Raw genomic sequence first — 21,473 nt, forward strand, 5'->3', positions numbered from 1 at the left:
TATGTCAACAAAAGCACATCCTCTTGCTGGCTTGAAGGGCTGTCTGACTTTTTTTTTAACTAGAAGGAAGGAAAGAAAGTCATGAAGTGTGATACTTGTTTAGCTCCATGTGTGCATTTAAAGAAAGGTGGCGGTGTGCTTTCCAAGTCTTTAAAATTGAAGTAGGCAGTGCTAGGCGCTTTCAAAAAAACACGCCCACCAATTGATGATCAGGCCACGAGCGTGCTTTTTGCAGAGGTTTTTATTGTTTGTCTTCCTGTCTTTTTCTCAGTTGACACTGCCAAAAAGGATATCGTATTCCTTCTGGATGGTTCCGATGGCACAAGGAATGGCTTCCCTGCCATGCGTGATTTTGTTGAGAGAGTGGTGGAGAAACTCAATGTGGGACAAAACAAAGACCGTGTCTCTGTGGTCCAGTACAGCAGAGATGCAGAGGTCCATTTCTATCTGAACACGTACACCACCAGAGAGGATATTGTGGATTCGGTCAGAGGGCTGAAACACAAAGGAGGCAGACCCCTCAACACCGGGGCAGCCCTCCAGTACGTCAGGGACAACGTCTTTACAAACTCCTCCGGGAGTAGGCGCCTGCAAGGTGTTCCACAGATGTTGATCCTGCTAAATGGTGGAAGTTCTTTTGACAATGTAGATGCCCCAGCCTCTGCTCTCAAACAGCAGGGCATCTTTGCCATCGGCATTGGAACAAGGAACTCTGACAGTAGAGAGCTGCAGAAGATATCATATGACCCTAGTTACGCTCTATCAGTGTCTGACTTCACTGACCTCCCCAGTGTCCAAGAACAGCTCTCCTCTGTAATGAGCACAGTGCTAGTGAGGGCCACGCCCATGACACCAACAATAACTGGTAAGAAGTTGACCCATTTTTCCATCCCACGATCATGGTGGGACGCAAACTGAAGTGTAATAAATTGTATTTTTACTGAGTTTGAGTCAGCCAGTGCCACTTAGGAGAAAATCATTTGTGCCAGCATTAATAGAGTAAATCGTAAAGGTTGAGGTCAGCTTTCATCATCTGACTTTCACACGGGAAAGGTTTGACACATGAAACTAAATATGTCTCAAATTTTGTGTTCCCTAGTGGACAGAAAGGCACCAGGAAGGGATGTTGTGTTCTTGTTGGATGGATCTGATGGTACTAGAACTGGATTCCCAGCTATGCGAGACTTTGTCCAAAGAGTAGTAGAGACACTCAGTGTGGATGACAACAAGGACCGTGTCTCAGTGGTTCAGTACAGCAGAGATCCAGCTGTCCAGTTCTATCTGAACACGTACACCACAAAGGGCGAGGTCCTTGACACTGTTAAAGGTTTGAGGCACAAAGGCGGAAGACCCCTCAACACTGGAGCAGCTCTCCAGTTCGTGAGGGATAATGTCTTCACGGCCTCTGCCGGAAGCAGGCGCCTGGAAGGAGTCCCACAGGTGCTGATATTGTTAAGTGGTGGAAGGTCTTTTGACAGTGTTGATGAACCAGCTTCTGCTCTCAAACAGCTGGGAGTCTTGACCTTTGCAATCGGAACCAGGAGCTCTGATAGCAAAGAACTGCAGAAGATATCCTACGACCCCAGTTATGCTCTATCTGTGTCTGAATTCACTGACCTTCCCAGTGTCCAACAACAACTTCAGTCTTCCGTGGAAGCTGTGGTTGTTGACGTCACCCCAGAGTCACCAACTGTACCTGGTATGTCAACAAAAGCACATCCTCTTGCTGGCTTGAAGGGCTGTCTGACTTTTTTTTTAACTAGAAGGAAGGAAAGAAAGTCATGAAGTGTGATACTTGTTTAGCTCCATGTGTGCATTTAAAGAAAGGTGGCGGTGTGCTTTCCAAGTCTTTAAAATTGAAGTAGGCAGTGCTAGGCGCTTTCAAAAAAACACACCCACCAATTGATGATCAGGCCACGAGCGTGCTTTTTGCAGAGGTTTTTATTGTTTGTCTTCCTGTCTTTTTCTCAGTTGACACTGCCAAAAAGGATATCGTATTCCTTCTGGATGGTTCCGATGGCACAAGGAATGGCTTCCCTGCCATGCGTGATTTTGTTGAGAGAGTGGTGGAGAAACTCAATGTGGGACAAAACAAAGACCGTGTCTCTGTGGTCCAGTACAGCAGAGATGCAGAGGTCCATTTCTATCTGAACACGTACACCACCAGAGAGGATATTGTGGATTCGGTCAGAGGGCTGAAACACAAAGGAGGCAGACCCCTCAACACCGGGGCAGCCCTCCAGTACGTCAGGGACAACGTCTTTACAAACTCCTCCGGGAGTAGGCGCCTGCAAGGTGTTCCACAGATGTTGATCCTGCTAAATGGTGGAAGTTCTTTTGACAATGTAGATGCCCCAGCCTCTGCTCTCAAACAGCAGGGCATCTTTGCCATCGGCATTGGAACAAGGAACTCTGACAGTAGAGAGCTGCAGAAGATATCATATGACCCTAGTTACGCTCTATCAGTGTCTGACTTCACTGACCTCCCCAGTGTCCAAGAACAGCTCTCCTCTGTAATGAGCACAGTGCTAGTGAGGGCCACGCCCATGACACCAACAATAACTGGTAAGAAGTTGACCCATTTTTCCATCCCACGATCATGGTGGGACGCAAACTGAAGTGTAATAAATTGTATTTTTACTGAGTTTGAGTCAGCCAGTGCCACTTAGGAGAAAATCATTTGTGCCAGCATTAATAGAGTAAATCGTAAAGGTTGAGGTCAGCTTTCATCATCTGACTTTCACACGGGAAAGGTTTGACACATGAAACTAAATATGTCTCAAATTTTGTGTTCCCTAGTGGACAGAAAGGCACCAGGAAGGGATGTTGTGTTCTTGTTGGATGGATCTGATGGTACTAGAACTGGATTCCCAGCTATGCGAGACTTTGTCCAAAGAGTAGTAGAGACACTCAGTGTGGATGACAACAAGGACCGTGTCTCAGTGGTTCAGTACAGCAGAGATCCAGCTGTCCAGTTCTATCTGAACACGTACACCACAAAGGGCGAGGTCCTTGACACTGTTAAAGGTTTGAGGCACAAAGGCGGAAGACCCCTCAACACTGGAGCAGCTCTCCAGTTCGTGAGGGATAATGTCTTCACGGCCTCTGCCGGAAGCAGGCGCCTGGAAGGAGTCCCACAGGTGCTGATATTGTTAAGTGGTGGAAGGTCTTTTGACAGTGTTGATGAACCAGCTTCTGCTCTCAAACAGCTGGGAGTCTTGACCTTTGCAATCGGAACCAGGAGCTCTGATAGCAAAGAACTGCAGAAGATATCCTACGACCCCAGTTATGCTCTATCTGTGTCTGAATTCACTGACCTTCCCAGTGTCCAACAACAACTTCAGTCTTCCGTGGAAGCTGTGGTTGTTGACGTCACCCCAGAGTCACCAACTGTACCTGGTATGTCAACAAAAGCACATCCTCTTGCTGGCTTGAAGGGCTGTCTGACTTTTTTTTTAACTAGAAGGAAGGAAAGAAAGTCATGAAGTGTGATACTTGTTTAGCTCCATGTGTGCATTTAAAGAAAGGTGGCGGTGTGCTTTCCAAGTCTTTAAAATTGAAGTAGGCAGTGCTAGGCGCTTTCAAAAAAACACGCCCACCAATTGATGATCAGGCCACGAGCGTGCTTTTTGCAGAGGTTTTTATTGTTTGTCTTCCTGTCTTTTTCTCAGTTGACACTGCCAAAAAGGATATCGTATTCCTTCTGGATGGTTCCGATGGCACAAGGAATGGCTTCCCTGCCATGCGTGATTTTGTTGAGAGAGTGGTGGAGAAACTCAATGTGGGACAAAACAAAGACCGTGTCTCTGTGGTCCAGTACAGCAGAGATGCAGAGGTCCATTTCTATCTGAACACGTACACCACCAGAGAGGATATTGTGGATTCGGTCAGAGGGCTGAAACACAAAGGAGGCAGACCCCTCAACACCGGGGCAGCCCTCCAGTACGTCAGGGACAACGTCTTTACAAACTCCTCCGGGAGTAGGCGCCTGCAAGGTGTTCCACAGATGTTGATCCTGCTAAATGGTGGAAGTTCTTTTGACAATGTAGATGCCCCAGCCTCTGCTCTCAAACAGCAGGGCATCTTTGCCATCGGCATTGGAACAAGGAACTCTGACAGTAGAGAGCTGCAGAAGATATCATATGACCCTAGTTACGCTCTATCAGTGTCTGACTTCACTGACCTCCCCAGTGTCCAAGATCAGCTCTCCTCTGTAATGAGCACAGTGCTAGTGAGGGCCACGCCCATGACACCAACAGTAACTGGTAAGAAAGTGACCCATTTTTCCATCCCACGATCATGGTGGGACGCAAACTGAAGTGTAATAAATTGTATTTTTACTGAGTTTGAGTCAGCCAGTGCCACTTAGGAGAAAATCATTTGTGCCAGCATTAATAGAGTAAATCGTAAAGGTTGAGGTCAGCTTTCATCATCTGACTTTCACACGGGAAAGGTTTGACACATGAAACTAAATATGTCTCAAATTTTGTGTTCCCTAGTGGACAGAAAGGCACCAGGAAGGGATGTTGTGTTCTTGTTGGATGGATCTGATGGTACTAGAACTGGATTCCCAGCTATGCGAGACTTTGTCCAAAGAGTAGTAGAGACACTCAGTGTGGATGACAACAAGGACCGTGTCTCAGTGGTTCAGTACAGCAGAGATCCAGCTGTCCAGTTCTATCTGAACACGTACACCACAAAGGGCGAGGTCCTTGACACTGTTAAAGGTTTGAGGCACAAAGGCGGAAGACCCCTCAACACTGGAGCAGCTCTCCAGTTCGTGAGGGATAATGTCTTCACGGCCTCTGCCGGAAGCAGGCGCCTGGAAGGAGTCCCACAGGTGCTGATATTGTTAAGTGGTGGAAGGTCTTTTGACAGTGTTGATGAACCAGCTTCTGCTCTCAAACAGCTGGGAGTCTTGACCTTTGCAATCGGAACCAGGAGCTCTGATAGCAAAGAACTGCAGAAGATATCCTACGACCCCAGTTATGCTCTATCTGTGTCTGAATTCACTGACCTTCCCAGTGTCCAACAACAACTTCAGTCTTCCGTGGAAGCTGTGGTTGTTGACGTCACCCCAGAGTCACCAACTGTACCTGGTATGTCAACAAAAGCACATCCTCTTGCTGGCTTGAAGGGCTGTCTGACTTTTTTTTTAACTAGAAGGAAGGAAAGAAAGTCATGAAGTGTGATACTTGTTTAGCTCCATGTGTGCATTTAAAGAAAGGTGGCGGTGTGCTTTCCAAGTCTTTAAAATTGAAGTAGGCAGTGCTAGGCGCTTTCAAAAAAACACGCCCACCAATTGATGATCAGGCCACGAGCGTGCTTTTTGCAGAGGTTTTTATTGTTTGTCTTCCTGTCTTTTTCTCAGTTGACACTGCCAAAAAGGATATCGTATTCCTTCTGGATGGTTCCGATGGCACAAGGAATGGCTTCCCTGCCATGCGTGATTTTGTTGAGAGAGTGGTGGAGAAACTCAATGTGGGACAAAACAAAGACCGTGTCTCTGTGGTCCAGTACAGCAGAGATGCAGAGGTCCATTTCTATCTGAACACGTACACCACCAGAGAGGATATTGTGGATTCGGTCAGAGGGCTGAAACACAAAGGAGGCAGACCCCTCAACACCGGGGCAGCCCTCCAGTACGTCAGGGACAACGTCTTTACAAACTCCTCCGGGAGTAGGCGCCTGCAAGGTGTTCCACAGATGTTGATCCTGCTAAATGGTGGAAGTTCTTTTGACAATGTAGATGCCCCAGCCTCTGCTCTCAAACAGCAGGGCATCTTTGCCATCGGCATTGGAACAAGGAACTCTGACAGTAGAGAGCTGCAGAAGATATCATATGACCCTAGTTACGCTCTATCAGTGTCTGACTTCACTGACCTCCCCAGTGTCCAAGATCAGCTCTCCTCTGTAATGAGCACAGTGCTAGTGAGGGCCACGCCCATGACACCAACAGTAACTGGTAAGAAAGTGACCCATTTTTCCATCCCACGATCATGGTGGGACGCAAACTGAAGTGTAATAAATTGTATTTTTACTGAGTTTGAGTCAGCCAGTGCCACTTAGGAGAAAATCATTTGTGCCAGCATTAATAGAGTAAATCGTAAAGGTTGAGGTCAGCTTTCATCATCTGACTTTCACACGGGAAAGGTTTGACACATGAAACTAAATATGTCTCAAATTTTGTGTTCCCTAGTGGACAGAAAGGCACCAGGAAGGGATGTTGTGTTCTTGTTGGATGGATCTGATGGTACTAGAACTGGATTCCCAGCTATGCGAGACTTTGTCCAAAGAGTAGTAGAGACACTCAGTGTGGATGACAACAAGGACCGTGTCTCAGTGGTTCAGTACAGCAGAGATCCAGCTGTCCAGTTCTATCTGAACACGTACACCACAAAGGGCGAGGTCCTTGACACTGTTAAAGGTTTGAGGCACAAAGGCGGAAGACCCCTCAACACTGGAGCAGCTCTCCAGTTCGTGAGGGATAATGTCTTCACGGCCTCTGCCGGAAGCAGGCGCCTGGAAGGAGTCCCACAGGTGCTGATATTGTTAAGTGGTGGAAGGTCTTTTGACAGTGTTGATGAACCAGCTTCTGCTCTCAAACAGCTGGGAGTCTTGACCTTTGCAATCGGAACCAGGAGCTCTGATAGCAAAGAACTGCAGAAGATATCCTACGACCCCAGTTATGCTCTATCTGTGTCTGAATTCACTGACCTTCCCAGTGTCCAACAACAACTTCAGTCTTCCGTGGAAGCTGTGGTTGTTGACGTCACCCCAGAGTCACCAACTGTACCTGGTATGTCAACAAAAGCACATCCTCTTGCTGGCTTGAAGGGCTGTCTGACTTTTTTTTTAACTAGAAGGAAGGAAAGAAAGTCATGAAGTGTGATACTTGTTTAGCTCCATGTGTGCATTTAAAGAAAGGTGGCGGTGTGCTTTCCAAGTCTTTAAAATTGAAGTAGGCAGTGCTAGGCGCTTTCAAAAAAACACGCCCACCAATTGATGATCAGGCCACGAGCGTGCTTTTTGCAGAGGTTTTTATTGTTTGTCTTCCTGTCTTTTTCTCAGTTGACACTGCCAAAAAGGATATCGTATTCCTTCTGGATGGTTCCGATGGCACAAGGAATGGCTTCCCTGCCATGCGTGATTTTGTTGAGAGAGTGGTGGAGAAACTCAATGTGGGACAAAACAAAGACCGTGTCTCTGTGGTCCAGTACAGCAGAGATGCAGAGGTCCATTTCTATCTGAACACGTACACCACCAGAGAGGATATTGTGGATTCGGTCAGAGGGCTGAAACACAAAGGAGGCAGACCCCTCAACACCGGGGCAGCCCTCCAGTACGTCAGGGACAACGTCTTTACAAACTCCTCCGGGAGTAGGCGCCTGCAAGGTGTTCCACAGATGTTGATCCTGCTAAATGGTGGAAGTTCTTTTGACAATGTAGATGCCCCAGCCTCTGCTCTCAAACAGCAGGGCATCTTTGCCATCGGCATTGGAACAAGGAACTCTGACAGTAGAGAGCTGCAGAAGATATCATATGACCCTAGTTACGCTCTATCAGTGTCTGACTTCACTGACCTCCCCAGTGTCCAAGATCAGCTCTCCTCTGTAATGAGCACAGTGCTAGTGAGGGCCACGCCCATGACACCAACAGTAACTGGTAAGAAAGTGACCCATTTTTCCATCCCACGATCATGGTGGGACGCAAACTGAAGTGTAATAAATTGTATTTTTACTGAGTTTGAGTCAGCCAGTGCCACTTAGGAGAAAATCATTTGTGCCAGCATTAATAGAGTAAATCGTAAAGGTTGAGGTCAGCTTTCATCATCTGACTTTCACACGGGAAAGGTTTGACACATGAAACTAAATATGTCTCAAATTTTGTGTTCCCTAGTGGACAGAAAGGCACCAGGAAGGGATGTTGTGTTCTTGTTGGATGGATCTGATGGTACTAGAACTGGATTCCCAGCTATGCGAGACTTTGTCCAAAGAGTAGTAGAGACACTCAGTGTGGATGACAACAAGGACCGTGTCTCAGTGGTTCAGTACAGCAGAGATCCAGCTGTCCAGTTCTATCTGAACACGTACACCACAAAGGGCGAGGTCCTTGACACTGTTAAAGGTTTGAGGCACAAAGGCGGAAGACCCCTCAACACTGGAGCAGCTCTCCAGTTCGTGAGGGATAATGTCTTCACGGCCTCTGCCGGAAGCAGGCGCCTGGAAGGAGTCCCACAGGTGCTGATATTGTTAAGTGGTGGAAGGTCTTTTGACAGTGTTGATGAACCAGCTTCTGCTCTCAAACAGCTGGGAGTCTTGACCTTTGCAATCGGAACCAGGAGCTCTGATAGCAAAGAACTGCAGAAGATATCCTACGACCCCAGTTATGCTCTATCTGTGTCTGAATTCACTGACCTTCCCAGTGTCCAACAACAACTTCAGTCTTCCGTGGAAGCTGTGGTTGTTGACGTCACCCCAGAGTCACCAACTGTACCTGGTATGTCAACAAAAGCACATCCTCTTGCTGGCTTGAAGGGCTGTCTGACTTTTTTTTTAACTAGAAGGAAGGAAAGAAAGTCATGAAGTGTGATACTTGTTTAGCTCCATGTGTGCATTTAAAGAAAGGTGGCGGTGTGCTTTCCAAGTCTTTAAAATTGAAGTAGGCAGTGCTAGGCGCTTTCAAAAAAACACGCCCACCAATTGATGATCAGGCCACGAGCGTGCTTTTTGCAGAGGTTTTTATTGTTTGTCTTCCTGTCTTTTTCTCAGTTGACACTGCCAAAAAGGATATCGTATTCCTTCTGGATGGTTCCGATGGCACAAGGAATGGCTTCCCTGCCATGCGTGATTTTGTTGAGAGAGTGGTGGAGAAACTCAATGTGGGACAAAACAAAGACCGTGTCTCTGTGGTCCAGTACAGCAGAGATGCAGAGGTCCATTTCTATCTGAACACGTACACCACCAGAGAGGATATTGTGGATTCGGTCAGAGGGCTGAAACACAAAGGAGGCAGACCCCTCAACACCGGGGCAGCCCTCCAGTACGTCAGGGACAACGTCTTTACAAACTCCTCCGGGAGTAGGCGCCTGCAAGGTGTTCCACAGATGTTGATCCTGCTAAATGGTGGAAGTTCTTTTGACAATGTAGATGCCCCAGCCTCTGCTCTCAAACAGCAGGGCATCTTTGCCATCGGCATTGGAACAAGGAACTCTGACAGTAGAGAGCTGCAGAAGATATCATATGACCCTAGTTACGCTCTATCAGTGTCTGACTTCACTGACCTCCCCAGTGTCCAAGATCAGCTCTCCTCTGTAATGAGCACAGTGCTAGTGAGGGCCACGCCCATGACACCAACAGTAACTGGTAAGAAAGTGACCCATTTTTCCATCCCACGATCATGGTGGGACGCAAACTGAAGTGTAATAAATTGTATTTTTACTGAGTTTGAGTCAGCCAGTGCCACTTAGGAGAAAATCATTTGTGCCAGCATTAATAGAGTAAATCGTAAAGGTTGAGGTCAGCTTTCATCATCTGACTTTCACACGGGAAAGGTTTGACACATGAAACTAAATATGTCTCAAATTTTGTGTTCCCTAGTGGACAGAAAGGCACCAGGAAGGGATGTTGTGTTCTTGTTGGATGGATCTGATGGTACTAGAACTGGATTCCCAGCTATGCGAGACTTTGTCCAAAGAGTAGTAGAGACACTCAGTGTGGATGACAACAAGGACCGTGTCTCAGTGGTTCAGTACAGCAGAGATCCAGCTGTCCAGTTCTATCTGAACACGTACACCACAAAGGGCGAGGTCCTTGACACTGTTAAAGGTTTGAGGCACAAAGGCGGAAGACCCCTCAACACTGGAGCAGCTCTCCAGTTCGTGAGGGATAATGTCTTCACGGCCTCTGCCGGAAGCAGGCGCCTGGAAGGAGTCCCACAGGTGCTGATATTGTTAAGTGGTGGAAGGTCTTTTGACAGTGTTGATGAACCAGCTTCTGCTCTCAAACAGCTGGGAGTCTTGACCTTTGCAATCGGAACCAGGAGCTCTGATAGCAAAGAACTGCAGAAGATATCCTACGACCCCAGTTATGCTCTATCTGTGTCTGAATTCACTGACCTTCCCAGTGTCCAACAACAACTTCAGTCTTCCGTGGAAGCTGTGGTTGTTGACGTCACCCCAGAGTCACCAACTGTACCTGGTATGTCAACAAAAGCACATCCTCTTGCTGGCTTGAAGGGCTGTCTGACTTTTTTTTTAACTAGAAGGAAGGAAAGAAAGTCATGAAGTGTGATACTTGTTTAGCTCCATGTGTGCATTTAAAGAAAGGTGGCGGTGTGCTTTCCAAGTCTTTAAAATTGAAGTAGGCAGTGCTAGGCGCTTTCAAAAAAACACGCCCACCAATTGATGATCAGGCCACGAGCGTGCTTTTTGCAGAGGTTTTTATTGTTTGTCTTCCTGTCTTTTTCTCAGTTGACACTGCCAAAAAGGATATCGTATTCCTTCTGGATGGTTCCGATGGCACAAGGAATGGCTTCCCTGCCATGCGTGATTTTGTTGAGAGAGTGGTGGAGAAACTCAATGTGGGACAAAACAAAGACCGTGTCTCTGTGGTCCAGTACAGCAGAGATGCAGAGGTCCATTTCTATCTGAACACGTACACCACCAGAGAGGATATTGTGGATTCGGTCAGAGGGCTGAAACACAAAGGAGGCAGACCCCTCAACACCGGGGCAGCCCTCCAGTACGTCAGGGACAACGTCTTTACAAACTCCTCCGGGAGTAGGCGCCTGCAAGGTGTTCCACAGATGTTGATCCTGCTAAATGGTGGAAGTTCTTTTGACAATGTAGATGCCCCAGCCTCTGCTCTCAAACAGCAGGGCATCTTTGCCATCGGCATTGGAACAAGGAACTCTGACAGTAGAGAGCTGCAGAAGATATCATATGACCCTAGTTACGCTCTATCAGTGTCTGACTTCACTGACCTCCCCAGTGTCCAAGATCAGCTCTCCTCTGTAATGAGCACAGTGCTAGTGAGGGCCACGCCCATGACACCAACAGTAACTGGTAAGAAAGTGACCCATTTTTCCATCCCACGATCATGGTGGGACGCAAACTGAAGTGTAATAAATTGTATTTTTACTGAGTTTGAGTCAGCCAGTGCCACTTAGGAGAAAATCATTTGTGCCAGCATTAATAGAGTAAATCGTAAAGGTTGAGGTCAGCTTTCATCATCTGACTTTCACACGGGAAAGGTTTGACACATGAAACTAAATATGTCTCAAATTTTGTGTTCCCTAGTGGACAGAAAGGCACCAGGAAGGGATGTTGTGTTCTTGTTGGATGGATCTGATGGTACTAGAACTGGATTCCCAGCTATGCGAGACTTTGTCCAAAGAGTAGTAGAGACACTCAGTGTGGATGACAACAAGGACCGTGTCTCAGTGGTTCAGTACAGCAGAGATCCAGCTGTCCAGTTCTATCTGAACACGTACACCACAAAGGGCGAGGTCCTTGACACTGTTAAAGGTTTGAGGCACAAAGGCGGAAGACCCCTCAACACTGGAGCAGCTCTCCAGTTCGTGAGGGATAATGTCTTCACGGCCTCTGCCGGAAGCAGGCGCCTGGAAGGAGTCCCACAGGTGCTGATATTGTTAAGTGGTGGAAGGTCTTTTGACAGTGTTGATGAACCAGCTTCTGCTCTCAAACAGCTGGGAGTCTTGACCTTTGCAATCGGAACCAGGAGCTCTGATAGCAAAGAACTGCAGAAGATATCCTACGACCCCAGTTATGCTCTATCTGTGTCTGAATTCACTGACCTTCCCAGTGTCCAACAACAACTTCAGTCTTCCGTGGAAGCTGTGGTTGTTGACGTCACCCCAGAGTCACCAACTGTACCTGGTATGTCAACAAAAGCACATCCTCTTGCTGGCTTGAAGGGCTATCTGACTTCTTTTTAACTAGAAGGAAGGAAAGAAAGTCATGAAGTGTGATACTTGTTTAGTTCCATGTGTGCATTTAAAGAAAGGTGGCGGTGTGCTTTCCAAGTCTTTAAAATTGAAGTAGGCAGTGCTAGGCGCTTTCAAAAAAACACGCCCACCAATTGATGATCAGGCCACGAGCGTGCTTTTTGCAGAGGTTTTTATTGTTTGTCTTCCTGTCTTTTTCTCAGTTGACACTGCCAAAAAGGATATCGTATTCCTTCTGGATGGTTCCGATGGCACAAGGAATGGCTTCCCTGCCATGCGTGATTTTGTTGAGAGAGTGGTGGAGAAACTCAATGTGGGACAAAACAAAGACCGTGTCTCTGTGGTCCAGTACAGCAGAGATGCAGAGGTCCATTTCTATCTGAACACGTACACCACCAGAGAGGATATTGTGGATTCGGTCAGAGGGCTGAAACACAAAGGAGGCAGACCCCTCAACACCGGGGCAGCCCTCCAGTACGTCAGGGACAACGTCTTTACAAACTCCTCCGGGAGTAGGCGCCTGCAAGGTGTTCCACAGATGTTGATCCTGCTAAATGGTGGAAGTTCTTTTGACAATGTAGATGCCCCAGCCTCTGCTCTCAAACAGCAGGGCATCTTTGCCATCGGCATTGGAACAAGGAACTCTGACAGTAGAGAGCTGCAGAAGATATCATATGACCCTAGTTACGCTCTATCAGTGTCTGACTTCACTGACCTCCCCAGTGTCCAAGAACAGCTCTCCTCTGTAATGAGCACAGTGCTAGTGAGGGCCACGCCCATGACACCAACAGTAACTGGTAAGAAAGTGACCCATTTTTCCATCCCACGATCATGGTGGGACGCAAACTGAAGTGTAATAAATTGTATTTTTACTGAGTTTGAGTCAGCCAGTGCCACTTAGGAGAAAATCATTTGTGCCAGCATTAATAGAGTAAATCGTAAAGGTTGAGGTCAGCTTTCATCATCTGACTTTCACACGGGAAAGGTTTGACACATGAAACTAAATATGTCTCAAATTTTGTGTTCCCTAGTGGACAGAAAGGCACCAGGAAGGGATGTTGTGTTCTTGTTGGATGGATCTGATGGTACTAGAACTGGATTCCCAGCTATGCGAGACTTTGTCCAAAGAGTAGTAGAGACACTCAGTGTGGATGACAACAAGGACCGTGTCTCAGTGGTTCAGTACAGCAGAGATCCAGCTGTCCAGTTCTATCTGAACACGTACACCACAAAGGGCGAGGTCCTTGACACTGTTAAAGGTTTGAGGCACAAAGGCGGAAGACCCCTCAACACTGGAGCAGCTCTCCAGTTCGTGAGGGATAATGTCTTCACGGCCTCTGCCGGAAGCAGGCGCCTGGAAGGAGTCCCACAGGTGCTGATATTGTTAAGTGGTGGAAGGTCTTTTGACAGTGTTGATGAACCAGCTTCTGCTCTCAAACAGCTGGGAGTCTTGACCTTTGCAATCGGAACCAGGAGCTCTGATAGCAAAGAACTGCAGAAGATATCCTACGACCCCAGTTATGCTCTATCTGTGTCTGAATTCACTGACCTTCCCAGTGTCCAACAACAACTTCAGTCTTCCGTGGAAGCTGTGGTTGTTGACGTCACCCCAGAGTCACCAACTGTACCTGGTATGTCAACAAAAGCACATCCTCTTGCTGGCTTGAAGGGCTGTCTGACTTTTTTTTTAACTAGAAGGAAGGAAAGAAAGTCATGAAGTGTGATACTTGTTTAGCTCCATGTGTGCATTTAAAGAAAGGTGGCGGTGTGCTTTCCAAGTCTTTAAAATTGAAGTAGGCAGTGCTAGGCGCTTTCAAAAAAACACGCCCACCAATTGATGATCAGGCCACGAGCGTGCTTTTTGCAGAGGTTTTTATTGTTTGTCTTCCTGTCTTTTTCTCAGTTGACACTGCCAAAAAGGATATCGTATTCCTTCTGGATGGTTCCGATGGCACAAGGAATGGCTTCCCTGCCATGCGTGATTTTGTTGAGAGAGTGGTGGAGAAACTCAATGTGGGACAAAACAAAGACCGTGTCTCTGTGGTCCAGTACAGCAGAGATGCAGAGGTCCATTTCTATCTGAACACGTACACCACCAGAGAGGATATTGTGGATTCGGTCAGAGGGCTGAAACACAAAGGAGGCAGACCCCTCAACACCGGGGCAGCCCTCCAGTACGTCAGGGACAACGTCTTTACAAACTCCTCCGGGAGTAGGCGCCTGCAAGGTGTTCCACAGATGTTGATCCTGCTAAATGGTGGAAGTTCTTTTGACAATGTAGATGCCCCAGCCTCTGCTCTCAAACAGCAGGGCATCTTTGCCATCGGCATTGGAACAAGGAACTCTGACAGTAGAGAGCTGCAGAAGATATCATATGACCCTAGTTACGCTCTATCAGTGTCTGACTTCACTGACCTCCCCAGTGTCCAAGAACAGCTCTCCTCTGTAATGAGCACAGTGCTAGTGAGGGCCACGCCCATGACACCAACAGTAACTGGTAAGAAAGTGACCCATTTTTCCATCCCACGATCATGGTGGGACGCAAACTGAAGTGTAATAAATTGTATTTTTACTGAGTTTGAGTCAGCCAGTGCCACTTAGGAGAAAATCATTTGTGCCAGCATTAATAGAGTAAATCGTAAAGGTTGAGGTCAGCTTTCATCATCTGACTTTCACACGGGAAAGGTTTGACACATGAAACTAAATATGTCTCAAATTTTGTGTTCCCTAGTGGACAGAAAGGCACCAGGAAGGGATGTTGTGTTCTTGTTGGATGGATCTGATGGTACTAGAACTGGATTCCCAGCTATGCGAGACTTTGTCCAAAGAGTAGTAGAGACACTCAGTGTGGATGACAACAAGGACCGTGTCTCAGTGGTTCAGTACAGCAGAGATCCAGCTGTCCAGTTCTATCTGAACACGTACACCACAAAGGGCGAGGTCCTTGACACTGTTAAAGGTTTGAGGCACAAAGGCGGAAGACCCCTCAACACTGGAGCAGCTCTCCAGTTCGTGAGGGATAATGTCTTCACGGCCTCTGCCGGAAGCAGGCGCCTGGAAGGAGTCCCACAGGTGCTGATATTGTTAAGTGGTGGAAGGTCTTTTGACAGTGTTGATGAACCAGCTTCTGCTCTCAAACAGCTGGGAGTCTTGACCTTTGCAATCGGAACCAGGAGCTCTGATAGCAAAGAACTGCAGAAGATATCCTACGACCCCAGTTATGCTCTATCTGTGTCTGAATTCACTGACCTTCCCAGTGTCCAACAACAACTTCAGTCTTCCGTGGAAGCTGTGGTTGTTGACGTCACCCCAGAGTCACCAACTGTACCTGGTATGTCAACAAAAGCACATCCTCTTGCTGGCTTGAAGGGCTGTCTGACTTTTTTTTTAACTAGAAGGAAGGAAAGAAAGTCATGAAGTGTGATACTTGTTTAGCTCCATGTGTGCATTTAAAGAAAGGTGGCGGTGTGCTTTCCAAGTCTTTAAAATTGAAGTAGGCAGTGCTAGGCGCTTTCAAAAAAACACGCCCACCAATTGATGATCAGGCCACGAGCGTGCTTTTTGCAGAGGTTTTTATTGTTTGTCTTCCTGTCTTTTTCTCAGTTGACACTGCCAAAAAGGATATCGTATTCCTTCTGGATGGTTCCGATGGCACAAGGAATGGCTTCCCTGCCATGCGTGATTTTGTTGAGAGAGTGGTGGAGAAACTCAATGTGGGACAAAACAAAGACCGTGTCTCTGTGGTCCAGTACAGCAGAGATGCAGAGGTCCATTTCTATCTGAACACGTACACCACCAGAGAGGATATTGTGGATTCGGTCAGAGGGCTGAAACACAAAGGAGGCAGACCCCTCAACACCGGGGCAGCCCTCCAGTACGTCAGGGACAACGTCTTTACAAACTCCTCCGGGAGTAGGCGCCTGCAAGGTGTTCCACAGATGTTGATCCTGCTAAATGGTGGAAGTTCTTTTGACAATGTAGATGCCCCAGCCTCTGCTCTCAAACAGCAGGGCATCTTTGCCATCGGCATTGGAACAAGGAACTCTGACAGTAGAGAGCTGCGGAAGATATCATATGACCCTAGTTACGCTCTATCAGTGTCTGACTTCACTGACCTCCCCAGTGTCCAAGAACAGCTCTCCTCTGTAATGAGCACAGTGCTAGTGAGGGCCACGCCCATGACACCAACAGTAACTGGTAAGAAAGTGACCCATTTTTCCATCCCACGATCATGGTGGGACGCAAACTGAAGTGTAATAAATTGTATTTTTACTGAGTTTGAGTCAGCCAGTGCCACTTAGGAGAAAATCATTTGTGCCAGCATTAATAGAGTAAATCGTAAAGGTTGAGGTCAGCTTTCATCATCTGACTTTCACACGGGAAAGGTTTGACACATGAAACTAAATATGTCTCAAATTTTGTGTTCCCTAGTGGACAGAAAGGCACCAGGAAGGGATGTTGTGTTCTTGTTGGATGGATCTGATGGTACTAGAACTGGATTCCCAGCTATGCGAGACTTTGTCCAAAGAGTAGTAGAGACACTCAGTGTGGATGACAACAAGGACCGTGTCTCAGTGGTTCAGTACAGCAGAGATCCAGCTGTCCAGTTCTATCTGAACACGTACACCACAAAGGGCGAGGTCCTTGACACTGTTAAAGGTTTGAGGCACAAAGGCGGAAGACCCCTCAACACTGGAGCAGCTCTCCAGTTCGTGAGGGATAATGTCTTCACGGCCTCTGCCGGAAGCAGGCGCCTGGAAGGAGTCCCACAGGTGCTGATATTGTTAAGTGGTGGAAGGTCTTTTGACAGTGTTGATGAACCAGCTTCTGCTCTCAAACAGCTGGGAGTCTTGACCTTTGCAATCGGAACCAGGAGCTCTGATAGCAAAGAACTGCAGAAGATATCCTACGACCCCAGTTATGCTCTATCTGTGTCTGAATTCACTGACCTTCCCAGTGTCCAACAACAACTTCAGTCTTCCGTGGAAGCTGTGGTTGTTGACGTCACCCCAGAGTCACCAACTGTACCTGGTATGTCAACAAAAGCACATCCTCTTGCTGGCTTGAAGGGCTATCTGACTTCTTTTTAACTAGAAGGAAGGAAAGAAAGTCATGAAGTGTGATACTTGTTTAGTTCCATGTGTGCATTTAAAGAAAGGTGGCGGTGTGCTTTCCAAGTCTTTAAAATTGAAGTAGGCAGTGCTAGGCGCTTTCAAAAAAACACGCCCACCAATTGATGATCAGGCCACGAGCGTGCTTTTTGCAGAGGTTTTTATTGTTTGTCTTCCTGTCTTTTTCTCAGTTGACACTGCCAAAAAGGATATCGTATTCCTTCTGGATGGTTCCGATGGCACAAGGAATGGCTTCCCTGCCATGCGTGATTTTGTTGAGAGAGTGGTGGAGAAACTCAATGTGGGACAAAACAAAGACCGTGTCTCTGTGGTCCAGTACAGCAGAGATGCAGAGGTCCATTTCTATCTGAACACGTACACCACCAGAGAGGATATTGTGGATTCGGTCAGAGGGCTGAAACACAAAGGAGGCAGACCCCTCAACACCGGGGCAGCCCTCCAGTACGTCAGGGACAACGTCTTTACAAACTCCTCCGGGAGTAGGCGCCTGCAAGGTGTTCCACAGATGTTGATCCTGCTAAATGGTGGAAGTTCTTTTGACAATGTAGATGCCCCAGCCTCTGCTCTCAAACAGCAGGGCATCTTTGCCATCGGCATTGGAACAAGGAACTCTGACAGTAGAGAGCTGCAGAAGATATCATATGACCCTAGTTACGCTCTATCAGTGTCTGACTTCACTGACCTCCCCAGTGTCCAAGAACAGCTCTCCTCTGTAATGAGCACAGTGCTAGTGAGGGCCACGCCCATGACACCAACAGTAACTGGTAAGAAAGTGACCCATTTTTCCATCCCACGATCATGGTGGGACGCAAACTGAAGTGTAATAAATTGTATTTTTACTGAGTTTGAGTCAGCCAGTGCCACTTAGGAGAAAATCATTTGTGCCAGCATTAATAGAGTAAATCGTAAAGGTTGAGGTCAGCTTTCATCATCTGACTTTCACACGGGAAAGGTTTGACACATGAAACTAAATATGTCTCAAATTTTGTGTTCCCTAGTGGACAGAAAGGCACCAGGAAGGGATGTTGTGTTCTTGTTGGATGGATCTGATGGTACTAGAACTGGATTCCCAGCTATGCGAGACTTTGTCCAAAGAGTAGTAGAGACACTCAGTGTGGATGACAACAAGGACCGTGTCTCAGTGGTTCAGTACAGCAGAGATCCAGCTGTCCAGTTCTATCTGAACACGTACACCACAAAGGGCGAGGTCCTTGACACTGTTAAAGGTTTGAGGCACAAAGGCGGAAGACCCCTCAACACTGGAGCAGCTCTCCAGTTCGTGAGGGATAATGTCTTCACGGCCTCTGCCGGAAGCAGGCGCCTGGAAGGAGTCCCACAGGTGCTGATATTGTTAAGTGGTGGAAGGTCTTTTGACAGTGTTGATGAACCAGCTTCTGCTCTCAAACAGCTGGGAGTCTTGACCTTTGCAATCGGAACCAGGAGCTCTGATAGCAAAGAACTGCAGAAGATATCCTACGACCCCAGTTATGCTCTATCTGTGTCTGAATTCACTGACCTTCCCAGTGTCCAACAACAACTTCAGTCTTCCGTGGAAGCTGTGGTTGTTGACGTCACCCCAGAGTCACCAACTGTACCTGGTATGTCAACAAAAGCACATCCTCTTGCTGGCTTGAAGGGCTGTCTGACTTTTTTTTTAACTAGAAGGAAGGAAAGAAAGTCATGAAGTGTGATACTTGTTTAGCTCCATGTGTGCATTTAAAGAAAGGTGGCGGTGTGCTTTCCAAGTCTTTAAAATTGAAGTAGGCAGTGCTAGGCGCTTTCAAAAAAACACGCCCACCAATTGATGATCAGGCCACGAGCGTGCTTTTTGCAGAGGTTTTTATTGTTTGTCTTCCTGTCTTTTTCTCAGTTGACACTGCCAAAAAGGATATCGTATTCCTTCTGGATGGTTCCGATGGCACAAGGAATGGCTTCCCTGCCATGCGTGATTTTGTTGAGAGAGTGGTGGAGAAACTCAATGTGGGACAAAACAAAGACCGTGTCTCTGTGGTCCAGTACAGCAGAGATGCAGAGGTCCATTTCTATCTGAACACGTACACCACCAGAGAGGATATTGTGGATTCGGTCAGAGGGCTGAAACACAAAGGAGGCAGACCCCTCAACACCGGGGCAGCCCTCCAGTACGTCAGGGACAACGTCTTTACAAACTCCTCCGGGAGTAGGCGCCTGCAAGGTGTTCCACAGATGTTGATCCTGCTAAATGGTGGAAGTTCTTTTGACAATGTAGATGCCCCAGCCTCTGCTCTCAAACAGCAGGGCATCTTTGCCATCGGCATTGGAACAAGGAACTCTGACAGTAGAGAGCTGCAGAAGATATCATATGACCCTAGTTACGCTCTATCAGTGTCTGACTTCACTGACCTCCCCAGTGTCCAAGAACAGCTCTCCTCTGTAATGAGCACAGTGCTAGTGAGGGCCACGCCCATGACACCAACAGTAACTGGTAAGAAAGTGACCCATTTTTCCATCCCACGATCATGGTGGGACGCAAACTGAAGTGTAATAAATTGTATTTTTACTGAGTTTGAGTCAGCCAGTGCCACTTAGGAGAAAATCATTTGTGCCAGCATTAATAGAGTAAATCGTAAAGGTTGAGGTCAGCTTTCATCATCTGACTTTCACACGGGAAAGGTTTGACACATGAAACTAAATATGTCTCAAATTTTGTGTTCCCTAGTGGACAGAAAGGCACCAGGAAGGGATGTTGTGTTCTTGTTGGATGGATCTGATGGTACTAGAACTGGATTCCCAGCTATGCGAGACTTTGTCCAAAGAGTAGTAGAGACACTCAGTGTGGATGACAACAAGGACCGTGTCTCAGTGGTTCAGTACAGCAGAGATCCAGCTGTCCAGTTCTATCTGAACACGTACACCACAAAGGGCGAGGTCCTTGACACTGTTAAAGGTTTGAGGCACAAAGGCGGAAGACCCCTCAACACTGGAGCAGCTCTCCAGTTCGTGAGGGATAATGTCTTCACGGCCTCTGCCGGAAGCAGGCGCCTGGAAGGAGTCCCACAGGTGCTGATATTGTTAAGTGGTGGAAGGTCTTTTGACAGTGTTGATGAACCAGCTTCTGCTCTCAAACAGCTGGGAGTCTTGACCTTTGCAATCGGAACCAGGAGCTCTGATAGCAAAGAACTGCAGAAGATATCCTACGACCCCAGTTATGCTCTATCTGTGTCTGAATTCACTGACCTTCCCAGTGTCCAACAACAACTTCAGTCTTCCGTGGAAGCTGTGGTTGTTGACGTCACCCCAGAGTCACCAACTGTACCTGGTATGTCAACAAAAGCACATCCTCTTGCTGGCTTGAAGGGCTGTCTGACTTTTTTTTTAACTAGAAGGAAGGAAAGAAAGTCATGAAGTGTGATACTTGTTTAGCTCCATGTGTGCATTTAAAGAAAGGTGGCGGTGTGCTTTCCAAGTCTTTAAAATTGAAGTAGGCAGTGCTAGGCGCTTTCAAAAAAACACGCCCACCAATTGATGATCAGGCCACGAGCGTGCTTTTTGCAGAGGTTTTTATTGTTTGTCTTCCTGTCTTTTTCTCAGTTGACACTGCCAAAAAGGATATCGTATTCCTTCTGGATGGTTCCGATGGCACAAGGAATGGCTTCCCTGCCATGCGTGATTTTGTTGAGAGAGTGGTGGAGAAACTCAATGTGGGACAAAACAAAGACCGTGTCTCTGTGGTCCAGTACAGCAGAGATGCAGAGGTCCATTTCTATCTGAACACGTACACCACCAGAGAGGATATTGTGGATTCGGTCAGAGGGCTGAAACACAAAGGAGGCAGACCCCTCAACACCGGGGCAGCCCTCCAGTACGTCAGGGACAACGTCTTTACAAACTCCTCCGGGAGTAGGCGCCTGCAAGGTGTTCCACAGATGTTGATCCTGCTAAATGGTGGAAGTTCTTTTGACAATGTAGATGCCCCAGCCTCTGCTCTCAAACAGCAGGGCATCTTTGCCATCGGCATTGGAACAAGGAACTCTGACAGTAGAGAGCTGCGGAAGATATCATATGACCCTAGTTACGCTCTATCAGTGTCTGACTTCACTGACCTCCCCAGTGTCCAAGAACAGCTCTCCTCTGTAATGAGCACAGTGCTAGTGAGGGCCACGCCCATGACACCAACAGTAACTGGTAAGAAAGTGACCCATTTTTCCATCCCACGATCATGGTGGGACGCAAACTGAAGTGTAATAAATTGTATTTTTACTGAGTTTGAGTCAGCCAGTGCCACTTAGGAGAAAATCATTTGTGCCAGCATTAATAGAGTAAATCGTAAAGGTTGAGGTCAGCTTTCATCATCTGACTTTCACACGGGAAAGGTTTGACACATGAAACTAAATA

General features: G+C 47.3%; 1 protein-coding gene across 1 annotated transcript in view; it reads left to right on the plus strand.

Moving 5' to 3' along the window:
• Positions 1-21,473, plus strand: part of col6a3 (collagen, type VI, alpha 3) — a 78,262-nt gene that overhangs the window by 28,065 nt on the left and 28,724 nt on the right. The window contains exons 35-59 of the mRNA XM_067602796.1: positions 272-865; positions 1,100-1,699; positions 1,972-2,565; positions 2,800-3,399; positions 3,672-4,265; positions 4,500-5,099; positions 5,372-5,965; positions 6,200-6,799; positions 7,072-7,665; positions 7,900-8,499; positions 8,772-9,365; positions 9,600-10,199; positions 10,472-11,065; positions 11,300-11,899; positions 12,171-12,764; positions 12,999-13,598; positions 13,871-14,464; positions 14,699-15,298; positions 15,571-16,164; positions 16,399-16,998; positions 17,270-17,863; positions 18,098-18,697; positions 18,970-19,563; positions 19,798-20,397; positions 20,670-21,263. Coding sequence (XP_067458897.1) covers positions 272-865; positions 1,100-1,699; positions 1,972-2,565; positions 2,800-3,399; positions 3,672-4,265; positions 4,500-5,099; positions 5,372-5,965; positions 6,200-6,799; positions 7,072-7,665; positions 7,900-8,499; positions 8,772-9,365; positions 9,600-10,199; positions 10,472-11,065; positions 11,300-11,899; positions 12,171-12,764; positions 12,999-13,598; positions 13,871-14,464; positions 14,699-15,298; positions 15,571-16,164; positions 16,399-16,998; positions 17,270-17,863; positions 18,098-18,697; positions 18,970-19,563; positions 19,798-20,397; positions 20,670-21,263 — 14,922 coding nt within the window. The remainder of the gene's footprint in view (positions 1-271; positions 866-1,099; positions 1,700-1,971; positions 2,566-2,799; positions 3,400-3,671; positions 4,266-4,499; positions 5,100-5,371; positions 5,966-6,199; positions 6,800-7,071; positions 7,666-7,899; positions 8,500-8,771; positions 9,366-9,599; positions 10,200-10,471; positions 11,066-11,299; positions 11,900-12,170; positions 12,765-12,998; positions 13,599-13,870; positions 14,465-14,698; positions 15,299-15,570; positions 16,165-16,398; positions 16,999-17,269; positions 17,864-18,097; positions 18,698-18,969; positions 19,564-19,797; positions 20,398-20,669; positions 21,264-21,473) is intronic.

Source organism: Thunnus thynnus, chromosome 11, assembly GCF_963924715.1.
Source record: "Thunnus thynnus chromosome 11, fThuThy2.1, whole genome shotgun sequence".
NCBI lineage: Eukaryota > Metazoa > Chordata > Actinopteri > Scombriformes > Scombridae > Thunnus > Thunnus thynnus.